Below are 16,237 nucleotides of genomic sequence, written 5' to 3' on the forward strand. Positions count from 1 at the left end.
TGTTGAATCACTTCTTTTCACATTGCCACTAACAAATCCACTACAGGAACTTTGGACTTCAAACTCTCTTTAAGGAAAATTAAGGAATCAAACAATATGGATTTTGCATACTCACAATATGATTTACAGAACACTGAGATTGACATCGACCCTGAAAATAACTTCTTTACGAGATCTGTTAACATGTCAATATTATACAGAGGATCATTACAATGGCAATTTCAAAAATGTTAATACATTCTCAGTAATCCACTTCAATAGTAGAAGCCTTTATGCAAACTTTGACAACATTAAGAGCTACTTAAAATCATTTCTAAATCCATTCAGTGTGATTCTAATAACAGAAACATGGATTAAATTACGGTCAGTAACTTAAATTATGGTTATAAAATGATTGAAAATATGACTATGGTGGTGGATGATATACTTGAATGTCTCACTATTGAAATTGTAAGGACAAAAAAGAAAAATATAATTGTAAGTTGTATTTATAGAACACCAGGTTCCAACATAGATGTGTTTAATAATTGGATGGAGGAGCACTTTTCACACTCAAATCAGAAACTTATGTTTGTTGGGGGTGATCTTAACATTGATCTGCTAAACCCAAATAAACATAAAAAGACTGACGAATTTATTAATACTCTATTTAGTATAGGTTTGTTTCCTCTAATAACTAAACCCAGTAGAATTACAAACCATAGTGCTACATTCATTGATACTATTTTTTCCAATGAAATAGAAAGTAATACAGTCAGCGGATTAATGATAAATTATATCACTGATCACCTCCCAGTTTTTGTTTTTGTATTAAATAAAAATGAATATCAAAAAAATGAAGAGGATTTCATGTATTGGTTTAGTAGGGTAAAAACAGAAAAAACTATTGAAGTATTTAAAAAGGATTTATTAATGCAAGATTGGAGTATCATATATAGACAGAATGACTCTAACAAGGCATATGATGAGTTTGTGCGAGTATTTCAAAAAGTTTATGATAACAACTGCCCAATAAAAAAATTTTTGTAAAAAAGAAAGTACAAAGAAAACAAATGGATGTCTAAGGGATTACTGAATGCTTGCAAGAAAAAAAATTTACTTTACAAAAAATTTATAAAAGATAAAACAAAAGAAGCGGAGGATAAATATAAGAAATATAAAAATAAATTGATCGATATTATATGAAAATGTAAACAGGATTATTACAACAAATGGTTGGATAGCAATAAGAATAATAGTAAAGGTTTATGGAATATTTTAAATAGTTTAATTAGAAATAAACCTAGAAGGATCAATTACCCACAATACTTCAGAGATGAAGACAAAACTATAAATAATAGGAAGACTATAGTCAACACATTTAACAAATTCTTTGTAGATGTTGGCCTGAACCTTGCTGCAAATATTGCAACTGTTGGAAGCTATAAGTGCAAGTTAATAGACACAAATCCAAATACGTTGTTTCTTAAACCTGTGGAGGAAAACAAGATTTTGGATATTGTTAGAGGGTGTAAAAGTAAAACCGCGACAGATTATTATGATATGGATATGAAGACCTTAAAATGTGTTATTGAAAATATCTGTAAGCCGTTAACATTCATTTGCAACTTATCATTGCAAACTGGCCAATTTCCTGATAGTATGAAAGTAGCTAAAGTGATTCCTCTTTTTAAGGCAGGAGATAAGCATCTCTTTACTGACCATAGACCTGTTTCCCTTTTACCGCAATTTTCAAAAATCTTAGAGAAGGTTTTCTCTTCTAGACTTGATAGCTTTATTGAAAGAAATAAATTACTCGTAGATAACCAGTACGGTTTTAGGTATAATTGTTCAACTTCACATGCACTCTTTGATATCATTGATGAAATAACTAATGCTGTAGACAACAAGAAATTTGCAATAAGGTTATTTATTGACCTAAGTAAGGCATTTGACACAATAAATTATGATATTTTAATTAATAAGCTAGAACGGTATGGGATTAGAGGGGTAGCACTACAGTGGGTTACTAGTTATTTAAAAAACAGAAAACAATATGTGACATCAGGAGATTATCAGTCAAGTTATCAAGAAATGGTGTGTGGCTTACCTCAAGGTTACATTTTGGGTCCAAAATTGTTTAACATGTATATAAACGACATTTGTAAAACATCTCAAATACTTAGATTTATTTTGTTTGCAGACGATACAAATATTTTGGCATTTGGAAACGATTTACAACAACTGTGTCAAATTGTAAGCTTGGAACTCAAACGTGTTAATAAGTGGTTCAAACAAAATAAATTATCATTAAATCTGAGTAAAAGCAAAATGATGATATTTGGAAACGGTAATTCCAATGCTCAGGAAGCAATTAAGATAGAGGGTGTTGTTATAGAGCTGGTGCATGAAATCAAATTTCTAGGAGTTATTATAGATGATAAAATTACTTGGCACTCTCATATTAAATACTTAATCACTAAAATATCAAGAAGCATTGCAGTAATTGCAAAAGTAAAGCATATTTTAAACATCAAAGCTCTGCATACTTTATACTGTTCTCTAATCTTGCCCTATTTACATTATTGTTCTGTGGTATGGGGTAGTACTTATAAAAGCACATTAAAACCAACAGTAATGGTGCAAAAAAGAGCTATTCGACTAATTCATAAAGTTGGGTTTTTGGACCACACAAACTCATTATTTTTCAAATCTAAGATCATGAAGTTTTATGACATTGTTGAGTTCCAATCGATACAGATGCTATATAAAGCAAGGCACAAATTGTTACCAAGCCAAATACAAGGAAGGTTCCAAGAACGTACTGGTTGTTATGAATTACGTGATGATTTAAACTTTAGGACGCAGAAACATAGTACAACTTTGAAAAGTTTTAGCCTTACAGTTAATGGGGTGCATTTGTGGAATAAGTTGGAGATAGAGATGAAACAATGTCCAAATATCAACCTTTTTAAATATAGACACAAACAATAGATTTTCGAAAAGTATAAAGAAGAAGAAATGATTAGCCATTAGGAATATTTCTACCATTGGAAGTGAATATAATCCATTTTTGTTCTGTTTTGTATTTGTTTTGATTGTTATACTGTTTGTTTGATATTGTTTCGTTGTGTTGTTTTGTAATATGTTTTTTTGTACTATTGTATTATTTAATGGGGGGGGCGGCGCTTATAAGCTCTTTTGCTTCTGCCCACTCCCTTTGAGCAGAATGATAACTGCTCAAATAAACAAATAAACTAAACTTTGTTTCCTTTGTGCATCTCTACGTTGTCTCCTCCCTTGTTGTAGTTGTCTGAAAAGCAAAAATATTTTCTTTCATTTTTTCTCTCATTTTACCCTAGCTTGTTTCTCTCTTTTTCTGTGTGTGTGAGAGAGAGAGAGAAAGAGAGTGAGTGAGTGAGTGTGTGTGAGAGAAAGTGCGTGTGTGTGTGTGAGGTAGAGAGTGAGAGTGTATGTGTGAGTGAGTGTGTGTGTGTGTGTGTGTGTTTATTATGCAAATGCAGCATTATCTTAATAAATATGTGCTTTGCATAAATAACGGTGCTGGGCTTAATTAATCGATTTCAGTATTTTTCATTACTTCCCACCACTTGGATCTCTTAAGACTTTTTATATGTTATAAAGGAGACTTTTGTGAGACTAGATCAGTTAAGAGTTTCTGTTGCAATGTTTGTGGGGTCATGTTGCACAATGCCCTTATTATGGGGTTATGGCTAGAATGGAACCGTCTTCAGTAAATATTACATTACGTTTTCGCCTTTTTGCCTGGCGCGTGGGGGGTGGGGGGATAGGGATCTGGGTGTCCTACCCCTAAAAAAAATGTCAGATACTTTGTTCCTGCATTCTAGTGACTTTTAAAGAAGGAAAACAACTAAATAATAAATACACTACAACGGCATGTTAATGTTACATACTTTTAATAAGGTCTAGTTTTTGGTTCATGCCCCTACTCCAGCAGAGAATCAGGAGGACGGAGGGAGGCCCGGCCTACAGCCGACATTGAACACCTTTAATCGGGAGAATTGTCTGGCAGTATTATACTCGTGTTGACGTCGACACGTGTATCGGGTGCAATCTAGCACCACCATCCCCGCCGGCATCTGCCACATGAGCTGATCACAATACCAGTGTGCGTCAGCAGTGAGAGCTTAAATAAGGGACAAAGAAATTGTATACATTGTATACAGTTTGGAAATAAAACCTGAATAATGTCTTAACACTGTGCATGGCGCCTAAATAGTTTATGGCTTGCTAATGAAGGCTTTGTTCAATTTATCTCATCTGAAATAGTTACATTTTTGGAATACAATAAAACACCAGGCATAGCATGTTGTTTTCAACTATATGGGAATCCATGAAAGCATATCTAAGAGGACAAATTATCTCATATTGCGCCCAAAAGAAAAAGAGTGAAACAAGCACGGCTTAAGAAATTAACTGATGATAAATTACATATAGACACAATACTTGCACAAGCCCCATCACCAGACTTATAAAAGCAAAGACTGATACTTCAGACGGAATTCAATCTCCTTTCAACCAAACAATATCAAATGTCCTTAATAGAACACACCAAGATAGGCAGAATCCTTGCACACCAACTACGCCAAAAGGCTGCAGCCCAGTCTATATCTGAAATAACAGATGAGTTTGGCACCAAACATATTAACCGCTCTAAAATTAACCAGGTTTTTCATCAGTTATATTCAAAATTATACACTTCAGAGTCACATAAAGATGAATATCTTTTCAAGTCTTTTTTTGATAAATTAAAAATCCCCTCAGTAGGTGACCAAATAGCCTCTGAGCTGGAAAAACCATTCACAGAGGAAGAATTTCATTCTGCAGTTAAATCTATGCAAAATGGTAAATGTCCAGGACCAGATGGATTTCCTAGTACATTTTTCAAAACATTTGCTAAAGAATTAGCCTCTCTATTGCTCTCTACATTGAAAGAATCATCTGTATCTGGCTCACTCCCTCCAACTATGCGTCAGGCTGTTATATCCCTTATCCTTAAAGGGGTGATAGAATGCAAAACTGATTTTACCTTGTCATAGTTGAATAACGACAGTTCGGTGGGTAAATAGGACATACAAAGAAGCTCAAATCCCATTGACACCCCTTTACTATGAAAATTTCATATTTCGAAACTGCTGAAAACGGGCGAATCTCAACAAAGCTGGAAGTTAACGTCAGCCTCCCAGGACCTGTACCTTTGTCACACCCATGGGTGTATTAAGAGAACGGTCACGCGCTAACATTTACATAGGCTACACAACTGACCTGAGATCAGGTAATCTTCTGAATCTAGGCTATTCCATTACAAAATTCACTTCTGAAACTTTTTTATGCGAGAAATCAAATGTAAATCAAATGTAAAGCTCATATATGGGCCGTTTCACGAAAATGGATGGCTAATTGCAAATTTTGTCCGACTGTGTGTCGGAGTTTAGCGGCCGGTGCTGCCTGGGTTGCTACATCGCCGCTCTGCCTGTCCTCCTTCACAGACCCCGGCCTGCTGTGAGCTTGATTGAGCCACAAACAGCCCGCGGTTCTCCATACCTGCGCAAACTCACCGTTTTCTGGGTGACTGGACTACCAAACACCGCTGCCCTCACAGAGCTCCAGGGCCTGCAGCTCGCTGTTCTCCCTCCCCTCTTCCTGCCAAATGGCTAGTGTGTGTGAGTGAGAGCGCGGTCAGCGAGCTTGTTACACCCGCAATCTCTTACCGCAGGTTCCAGTTAATCTTATGATGGATATGTGTGTTGAGCTTTTTAAACAAACGATTGGGGAAATAAACGCCTCTTGTCCGTGAATCTCATTGATAGAGCCGGAGTGAGCTGGAGTCCATCAATGAGACCTAGCCTCCTCCTAACGAGACCTCTGAAATTCACCAAAATGCATTAAATTGAAATCCGAAATCGGACAAGTGTTAGCTAAGCTTTGTAAGACCTTGGGGAACCTGTAATATACATGCCGTGACGAAATTCAAACTGTAAATATACTATAGTTATGCCGAAAGTGTAGCTAGCTAGCTGCGATCTTTTCCCATTGTACTGAATGGGACACATAGCTAGCTAGCTGCTCCTCCTAACAAGACCCCTCACGTTCATAAAAATGCCTTAAATTCAAATCGGACTGTTAGCTTTTGTTAGCTTTGTAAGACCTTGGGGTAGCTGTGATATAAGTGCCATGACGAAATTCAAACTGTAAATATATTATAGTTATGCCGGCAGCCGGCCGCGGAGCCCCAGTAGTGCAGTAATCCACAAAGGGTGACTTTGCGCTGGGTATGGAGCCCAGCAATATGCCGCTTTCTAATCAGACTGTGTGGAGCTCCTAAAGTCCGACACGTCTTACCAAATTTGAATTAGCCATCAATTTTGTAAAACGGCCAATATTTGAGCTTTATATAGTTGATTTCTCACATAAAAAAGTCTCAGAAGTGAATTTGGTAATGAAACATTGCAGTGTCTGGAATAAGAGATTCTGTCGTGCGGCTCATCTAAATATTCATGAGCATACCATATTTGGAAGAAAAGCTCTTGTTACAAATAGGGCCAAAACATAGGGATGCATAAGGGCCCATAAAATATCAACCAGGCCATTTTCAGCCAAACAAATGTTACATACCCCATTAGGAGACCTTAAAGGAACACGCCGACTAATTGGGAATTTAGCTTATTCACCGTAACCCCCAGAGTAAGACAAGTCGATACATACCCTTCTCATCTCCTTGCGTGCTGTAACGCTGTCTGACGGTTCCAGCATTAGCTTAGCCCAGCACAGATCCTGCAGGTAACTGGTTCCAACTAGCCTACTGCTCCGAATTGTGACAAAAGTGACAAAATAACGCCAACATGTTCCTATTTACATGTTGTGATTTGTATAGTCTGGCGTGTACAAAAACAACGTAACATGAGACACAGCCGTCTTCTGACAGTAAACAAACCGGGAACTATATTCTCAGACAGGCTTGCTGCGAGCATATCACTCCGCCCAAGTACTATATTCTTCCGCCTGAGAATATAGTTCCCGGTTTATTTACAGTTAGAAGACGGCTGTGTCTCATGTTACGTTGTTTTTTGTACACACTGTGACTCTATAAATCACAACATGTAAATAGGAACATGTTGACGTTATTTTATAACTTATTCGGAGCAGTAGGATTGCTGGAACCATTCACTTGCATGTTCTGTGCTGGCCTGATGCTGCTGGAGCCGTCAGACAGCATTACAGCACGCACGGAGATGAGAAGGGTATGTATTATATGTTCTATCACCCCTTTAAAAAAGAGAAAAATCCAGTAGAATGCGGCTCCATTCCCTATTAAATGTCGACAGTAACATACTTGCTAAAATGCTGGCTCTAAGACTGGAAAAAGTACTTCCTTCATTGATTTCAGATGATCAGACAGGATTTATTAAAAATAGACAAATATCTTCTATTATACATAGATTACTTAATGTTCTGTACGATCACACTCTGCCCAAAGGCACAGAGGTATTAATATCCCTTGATGCAGAAAAAACCTTTGATAGGGTGGAGTGGGATTAACTTTTTTATACTTTGAGATGCTTTCGCTTTGGCCCAAAATTCATGCACTGGATTGAGACACTTTATTTTCTTTTTTTAATCTACAGCGTGGTACTAGGCAGGGCTGTCCTTTGTCACCCCTTCTATTTGCCCCAACAATAGAGCCGCTAGCTATAGCACTGCGAAACAGTGTGGATATCAAAGGCATAATGAGAGAAAGAGCAGAACATAAAGTGTCACTATATGCTGATGACATGTTGGTGTATATGACTGACCCCAGGACCTCTCTGCCAAAGATGTTTGATCTGTTGAACTCCTTTGGCAAGATATCAGGATATAAAATCAATGTGCAGAAAAGTGAGCTTATGTCTATTGATCCCACTTACCAGCTCACTACAATCCAGTCCCTGCAAGTTAAAATATGCACAAATAAATTTAAATATTTAGGTATTTGGATAACCCGTAAGTTTAAAGATCTCTATGAAGCCAATTTCTCTCCACTTTTAAATTGCTCAAAGAAAGATTTAGATCGTCGGAATCTCCTTCCCCTGTCGTTAGGGGGGAGAATAAATGTAATCAAAATGAATATTTTGCCTTGATTTTTGTTTCTTTTCCAGTGTATCCCCATCTTATTAACAAAGTCTTTTTTCATAAATGTAGATAAACTTTTGTCCAATTTTATTTGGAATGGTAAAAACCAGCGTATACGTAGGGGAAAAAACACCATGTCACCGATTACATGGTGGGCTTTCCCTACCCAATTTTCAGGACTATTATTGGTCTGCTAACATTAAAAACATAATGCATTGGATTTATTCCTCTAAGGCTGAAGACAGTCCCAAGTGGCTACAGCTCAAGCTGTAGCCACTTGGGACTGTCTTCAGCCTTAGAGGAATAAAGAGATGGGGACTCCAGTCTGAGACTCGGACTCGAGTCACACTTAAGTTGCACTAACAGCTGACTTCAGAGTTGACTCGGACTCGACCCAAAAGACTTCAGACTAGACTTGCGACTCAAGCTTCGAGACTCGTCAACAACCTGTTTTCATGCAATTATTGCTTTTTAAATCTAAATTTATTCATGCATTTCTATTTTCTTTTATTGGCGCATATACGTTGGGGAAACGTATGACGAGCTGCATGTCCCCTGCCCTTTGCCATAATGTGCAACATAACGCATGCGTTATGCCTTATGTGCGCGCACTCACATATAAAAAAAAATGCTTTGACGATGGCGACACCAAGTCCTCCCGGAGTTGTGCCTTTTGTCATTAGTTTTACTTTCAATAACTTCGTAAACAGTGGCATACTCATATTGACCCATCACCGGTCATTGCCATTTTTGGAGTAGTACCACAAAAACTTGGCAAAGACAAATGGGACAGAACTGTGATAGCATTTGCAACTCTCTTGGCCAGACGCATTGTTTTTATTAAAATGGAAGGATAAGTCTCCACCTGTACTGAAACACTGGATCAACGATGTTATGCACTATTTAACTCTTGAACAAATTTGTTATTTACAAGGTAATATTAAATTCAGTAATATCTGGCAACCTGTTCTTTCATTGGTTGAATAGACGGACTCTAATGACATTGTATGATGTGAATGTTGTCCCCCCCGCCCTTCTTTTCTTTTTATTTTATGGTCAGCTTTTCTTTGTAGCAGTGGTGCAATGTGGGTGGGTAGGATGTGGGTTGTTATGTATCGGTTTGCTGTATGTAATAATACAATAAAAAGACGGATAAAAAAAAAAAAAAAAATGTCTTAACACAATAAGACACATTGTTTTTATACACATATTGCTTTTTATTATTAAATACAAAGATAAAAGGGTTGTTTGTCTACCAGATTTTATGCTTCGAATAATGGAATCACGTGTGGACATATGCATGATACGGTGACTGCTCAGTCATCTCTTTCATTTCCGATAGAGAGCATTAGTTTTTTCACAATGGCTGGATTACATTCATTTCCAAATGAATTGATTCAGGAGGAATTTTATTCAAAACACAAATATCAAAAGAACATTTGACACAAGAAGGCTGACACGTTCACCACATTAAAAAATGAACCAAAATGAAAGCGGTCATTCTTATTTATTTGTCAAGGAGCTAAAGTGTGTCACAGCAGTTTGAGTCAGCTGAAGTGAAGGTGAATCCTCTCCAGCGCTGTGATTATACGAGTCCACGTGAAGACTGCAGGATCTGCTCCGCTACTGCAGAGGTTGTTTCAGTTCAAACAGTCCTGTTCCACCTTTGACCACTTTCCCCACCACCAGGCAGGCTGAGGGGGACACCAGCTGATCATGTGACCCTGAGAAAAGATAAGATAGACTTTATTAATCCCACACTGGGGAAATTCCTGGAGAAAATAAAATAATAAAAATAAAGCCGTGAACAAAAATACAAAGATAAGAGCAACAGTGGTTGGAAGGTTAAAGGAGTCACTGTCACTAACCTTCACTTAAAAACAACATAATGGTTGAAAGAAACTGTTGTATAAATCCTTTTAAAATGAAATGTTTTTCACCTTTATTTTCTTTTTTAACTTGACTTTTCTCCAGTGAATCTCAAAAAGAGTAGATCTCCATTTCCATTAACGGCCCCCTTTCCACTGCAGGGACTTAGCGCGTGTTGTACACATGCACTAATTACAATCAAAATGGACATACAGTATCTCACAAAAGTGAGTACACCTCTCACATTTTAGTAAATATTTCATTAGATCTTTTAATGGGACAACACTGAAGAAATTACACTTTGCTACAATGTATAGTATTAAGTGTACAGCTTGTATAACAGTGTAAATGTGCTGTCCCCTCAAAATAACTCAACATACAGCCATTAATGTCTAAAACTGTTGGCAACAAAAGTCAGTACACCCCTATGCTAAATTCCCATAGAGGCAGGCAGATTTTTATTTTTAAAAGCCAGTTATTTCATGGATCCAGTATACTATGCATCCTGATAAAGTTCCCCTGGCCTTTGGAATTAAAATAGCCCCACATCATCACATACCCTTAACCATACCTAAAGAGTGGCATGGTTTTTATTTCATTTAGCCTAATAGCTGGTTTGATTTGCATTGAGAGATGATTTTATGTAGAAAGATGAGACTCGCACTTGTCTCGAGTAATACGAACAGTTACAAAACATTCTGTAGCAGTGTATACATTTGATAAACAGAATATGATCATAAAGTATGCCAACTAGTAACATGCTGTCTTCTCGGGCCTGGGAACGGGAGAGCGAAGGTATTTTGGCACGACCTTGCTTTAACGATGGCGTGAGGAACCAGGAGGCCTGGACTACATCCAACTGATAACACCACCACCAAGGATGGGCAAGAGCACTTAAGAGTTAAAAGGTGCGGGGTGAAATGACCTTAGAATTGGAGTCCGATTACGTCTGGCCTTTTTGGGCCGGACCAGAACTGGTCAACGGTCCTAATTTTATACCTTCAGTCTTTTCCGACAAATAACAAAATCAACTTATGTGTAGAAATGGCTTTTTTTTTTCTCCCTCTCTTGGCATTATTATTGTCATCGTCCGTTCCTCACCCAGCATGGTGGCCTGTTTGAGGAATTTGTAGCTGGTCTCGAAGGTCATCTGCTGTAGGGGGGAGGAGTTGGAGCGGATGGCGTGCCGGTTCAGCGGCTTATAGACGCCTTCAAAACACATGTAATCTGCTACCAGGGACAGATGTCTGGGGTCCACCTCGATGCCTAGACACGGACAGAGAAATACAAACACAGGCAAAACGTGAGTGGTTCTGACAGCCATGTGGTGGTCTGAGATCTGGGGCTTTACTGTAGAAGAGAGAGTGTGTGTGCGTGTACCATAGACAGCAAAGACATCTTTGATCTCCTTCTCTATCACTTTCAGAGCCACTTCAATCCCATAGGTGTTAGCCATGGCGTGGACCTCATTGGAGTACAGCCTGTTGACGTCCAAGATCTGGACAAGGAAAAAAAATACAGTCTCAACGTTGGGATTATCACCAAACAATGGTACAATAAGACTTCTTGAGCAACTAACCCTGACCACAAACTCTTTGGTTATGAAGTCACCGCATTTTTCAGTATTTACACGGTGTTACAGTCCAAACCAGATATCATTTCTGTTTCGCAAGACTCATATCCACCACAAAGAGTTTGTCACATCATGACCAACAGATGTGAAAAGTCACACGTCTGAGTCAGAGATCTGAAAATATCACTTCATACAGGCAAAACTGAATTAGATATGTCCAACTGTCATTGTAATCTGCAGTCCAAAAAGCAAATAACAACCCAATATTTTATTAAAATTGGACTATGTTGATCAGATTATAGGACATATTTATTAGACATGTCTGTACAACAGACAAAAAAGGACATTGGTCATCATAAGACTATTTTTTGTTATTTTTTTTAAAGATTACTTTTTTGGCATTTCTGCTTTCAATCTCCAGGACAGCATGACAGGGGAGTATATGCATATATGAAAGAAAGAAAAAAAATTCTAACTGTTTTTTGTAGTATTAGTTGTCCTTAATAACATACTAAAAGTTTACCAAAGTTTGACCTCTAGAAAGGTGTCATTTTCAAGATGGCGTCCAAGATGGGCAGGAAGCCCTTAAAATATCCTAACTCCTTCATTATTTGACCTAACCAAGTTATCTTGGTGTCTAACCCCATGTTTTCTGGGTCTATGAATCCATTGGACTTGTCTAAATTGCACTGACGTGATTACATATTTATGGAATACACGATTTTGTGAGATTACTGTAAGGTTTTATCTTTGTTTGGGGTGAACCAGAGATGTAAGCGATTTAGCCTATGTCATGTAACTCAGAGTATATTTCAGTATACCTCAGTACGGAGCTGCAGCAATGTGTAGTACAACAAAAATATGGTGTTTTTTGAAAGTTAAACCATGTAGACCTATTCTGATATTACCTCTAAATACAATTATGAACATGAAAATTAGTATAATATGAGCACTTTAGTTTAGAAAACTTCAATTAAGAAATGTGACTGGAAAAATAGTCTTTACTCCGAGAACCAAGATTACAAGACTAATTCGCCTGCGTATGTGCAAACAACCTATATATTATGCTATCAATGTTTCTACACAGGGGCTACTGAGAAACCTCCATTTTAATTGGGCTGACAAGTGTTTTTAATCTCTTGGTTACAATGTAACCAAGCATTTCATTGCAGCAGTAAACAAGGAAGTAGGTTGCTCTCGTATCAATTTATGACCATTTTATGAGGAGGGGAGAACATTTCTCTTTGTTTAAAGGGGTGATAGAATGCAAAACCGATTTCATAGTTGAATAACGACAGAGGTGTGTCCTTAACCTGAGAGACATCTGACCAATAGGGGAAGATTTCATTTGAGGAAACACCCAATTTCTTGTCTTGTCCTGATCACCCTGTCGGGGTTGTATTCGCTATAACAACCGCCTCGCTCTACATTATCCCTTACTTATTACATGGCTTGGTTGAATTCTAATGTAGAATGCGGTCTGTTATTTCTTGATAACAGACCGCTGCTAAGGATAACACACCGTTGCCATGCAAAAGCAGAGCGTTGCCATGGACGCAGTTCTGTTCACTCTGCAGGACAGCTATCAATCAATCCGCTGAAAGAAGACCGGATAATTTAGCCTGTCAGCTGTGGCAAAAAGTGGAGAAACGTGGAGCAACTTCTGTCCTCCAATTCAAGCAATGACAGCAGATCTGATGAGCGTCTATCGCTAGTATCTTTCTATACCATCTATGATCGCTACGCAGCAACAGCCGTAGGGACAACGCTAATTAGTTAGCTTACATTGCAACTAGTTTAACGTTAACTTACAGGTGTGTCAACATGCAGCGGCTGTGTAAAAAGTAAAGGAGATGAATGAGGACATAAACGTCCACATAAATATTCCCGAAGAAGCCATTCACCGTGTCTCACTTCACCGTCAACAGAAATGTTCAGTTTAATGGGAATTAAAGCAGCCCGCTAGCTCACTACAACGTTTCAGCTAATGTTGTGTCAATTCCCGCAGTGATTAAAACAGCAACTGGGTCATTTGTCCACCACGGCAGCACCCCATAAAATATACGGCTACTACCACAGACCATTGACATATATATAAGCCACAGACGAAGAGTTGCATTAAAAAGCTACAGAGTTTACGTTGCTATGGACACAGGATTCCAACCGTAGAGACGGAACGGACTATTTTCTCTAGTGGAAGCAATACAATCGTATTTAAATCAATAAAGGCTGATAAAACCTGATCACCCTGTTGGGGCTGTATTCGCTATAACAACCGCCTCGCTCTACATTATCCCTTACGTAGCAAACATGCTGCTAGATGGAACCCCTGTGGCCTGGACGGTCATTTTGACCGTTTTGAAATTTATATGTGCAATAACTTTGCTAAATAAAAAAATAGTCAGTGTTTTCATTTAAAATTGTTTTTAGGCTATATACATTACACAAAAGGCAAAGAAAATACAAATCACTTTTACCTATTTTGGCAGTTTTGTTTTTAATCTTTTGCGTGGTTGAAGATGCATCTTGGTTGCTTAGTAATAATCATAGTCTCTGTCAGAGAAACGTAACTAGCGGTCTCGAGTAACAAGTGTGGGCATTAAGGTCATTAAGGTGGTAGCCTAAGTGGGCAGAAGAGAGATAGAGAAAGGAAGCAGACGTGTTGTAGATGCAACCGGAGCAGAGTTAGTGGTTATTCATTTTATAACGTTGGCCCTGGAGGTAACCAGTCTCCCCTGGTTTTCTGATCACGGTCGGAAAACAAAGCGATCAGAAAAGGTTAACCCATTGAACATTTTAACAGCTTATTAACGTGCGCTTGTTTCCCCATGCGCTGATGCGCTCATGTGTTGACATTTCCGAATGCCTTCCTACAGTTGCTTAATAAAAAAGGGCTTTCCACACACACAAACAAACGTAGCCTACATGTGTCATTAGTATGAGGAAAAAAATGAGATTTTAACTGTGTTGGGCTCGGACACATATTTCTTAATGCCTGTCGGGCTCTGGCCGGGTTCGGTCACGGCTCTGTCGGACGCGGGCCGGCTCGGATAGAAAAATTCGGCCCGATCCGGACTCTAGTGGGCATCACCGATGGGCCGAAGGCAAAGCCAGAGTCAGTAACGCAGGCTGCGGCATGGATGGACTCTGTTCTGAATCAGAAGAAAAGCACCGGGCGCTCGCTCTGTGAAAGGCGCCGTAGGCCTACGCGTAGTCTAGATGGCCGGTAGCTGTCTACGTGTTCATATAACTTTTTACATGCTACAACTGGCTGGAATCATTACACACATCCTCTCCAAGGAGTGCACCAGCTGTAAAATGTCCCGGAGGAAGTTCATGCATCAACTGGCAGAGGAGCTGAGAGCGGAGAAAAAAAAAAAAAAGGGAAGGGGCGCACGGTCCGTGCTGCGCTGCGCACCGCAGCAGACACCAAAACGGAGGCAGTGGCAGTTAGGTTAGGTCATAAATGTTCAAATAACATAGCCTACTTTTAATTGTTATTTGGCTGGAATTATGTTGAATGAATTTGAATATGTTTTGGGACATGAATGTATGAAATAATCACGGTTTAGCCTACTATGCCATGATATGATATCAAGGGTGTTGTATTCAATCAACAGCCACGTGCAATTTAGCTAGCAGGTGAAGGTGAAACTAAAAATGTGCAAGAACTATAGACTAATACAGGCTTAAATGAACTGACAACATAAGTTAGGCTATACGACTTACAGTTCTCAAGGATGCACTAATGCCATCACAACAGGGTCCTCCGGACAGCCTGTCTCTTTTTTCTTTCTCCCTTTTCTCTGAGTGGCACGCGTGCCCACTTGCGTTGTGAAGCGTGTATTCGCGCTATTCTGCGACTCTCTAACAATCACTGCTGATAGACGGCTTTTTTTCTGACACCGTGGCGGGAGAAATCTAACCGTGGCGGACCGCTACTTGCCAATCAACATAGAGGAAACACTGAATACCACAACGCAGCCGGAACACAGCGCACACAGCACTTGTATATACAGTACATTCTTTTTATTCCTCTTAAGTATATTTTTTTTGTAGTTGTTCTAGTATTTTGATCTAGGTTTAACTTATCTTATTATTTCTAGTATATTTCTTGTATTTTCTGTGTGTGTGAGTGAGTATGTCCTTGTAATCTCTCTCTCTCTCTCTCTCTCTCTCTCTCTCTCTCTCTCTCTCTCTCTAGAATGATGCGGTCTGAGCGGTTCTGCAAAAAAACTGCAAGCAACAATAACCGGCGGCACTGTACTAGAGTTACAAATTAGAAGCGTGAACCAAAACCGAAAAAGTCCCAAAGTCTGAAGTGGCTACGTACGTCACTGTGCCTGAACATTTCATGCATGTTGATGCCCTCGGTGTTGAGAACCGTCTCTTTCTCTCCCGTCTTTTTTGTGGTTTCGCTCAGCAGGCAGCGTGTCAGGCCTTTGGTCTCCATGATGACGGCGTTCTGGGCCAGTGTGGACAGGACTGAAGTCAGGTCAAAGTGCACCTTGCTCACCGGTAAGACCAGGTCAACCTATGAACGGGGAGACAACAGGTGGATGAATAACGTATACAATAATATCGTATACAAGTCAAAGGGCAGATGAAACGTCTAGTCAGAGAATGCAGAGCATATACAATTTCAATTCAATTTCAATTCAATTT

At 38.8% G+C, this 16,237-nt stretch overlaps 1 protein-coding gene across 1 annotated transcript in view; it reads right to left on the reverse strand.

Annotated features, from left to right (window-relative positions):
- Positions 1-9,323: 9,323 nt before the first annotated feature.
- Positions 9,324-16,237, reverse strand: part of polr1a (RNA polymerase I subunit A) — a 60,841-nt gene continuing 53,927 nt past the window's right edge. Inside the window, 4 exon segments of the mRNA XM_028589979.1 lie at positions 9,324-9,854; positions 11,101-11,265; positions 11,380-11,497; positions 15,906-16,106. Of these exon segments, the coding sequence (XP_028445780.1) occupies positions 9,754-9,854; positions 11,101-11,265; positions 11,380-11,497; positions 15,906-16,106 (585 nt within the window). The 3' untranslated portion in view covers positions 9,324-9,753.

Source organism: Perca flavescens, chromosome 10 (genome assembly GCF_004354835.1).
Source record: "Perca flavescens isolate YP-PL-M2 chromosome 10, PFLA_1.0, whole genome shotgun sequence".
Taxonomy (NCBI): domain Eukaryota; kingdom Metazoa; phylum Chordata; class Actinopteri; order Perciformes; family Percidae; genus Perca; species Perca flavescens.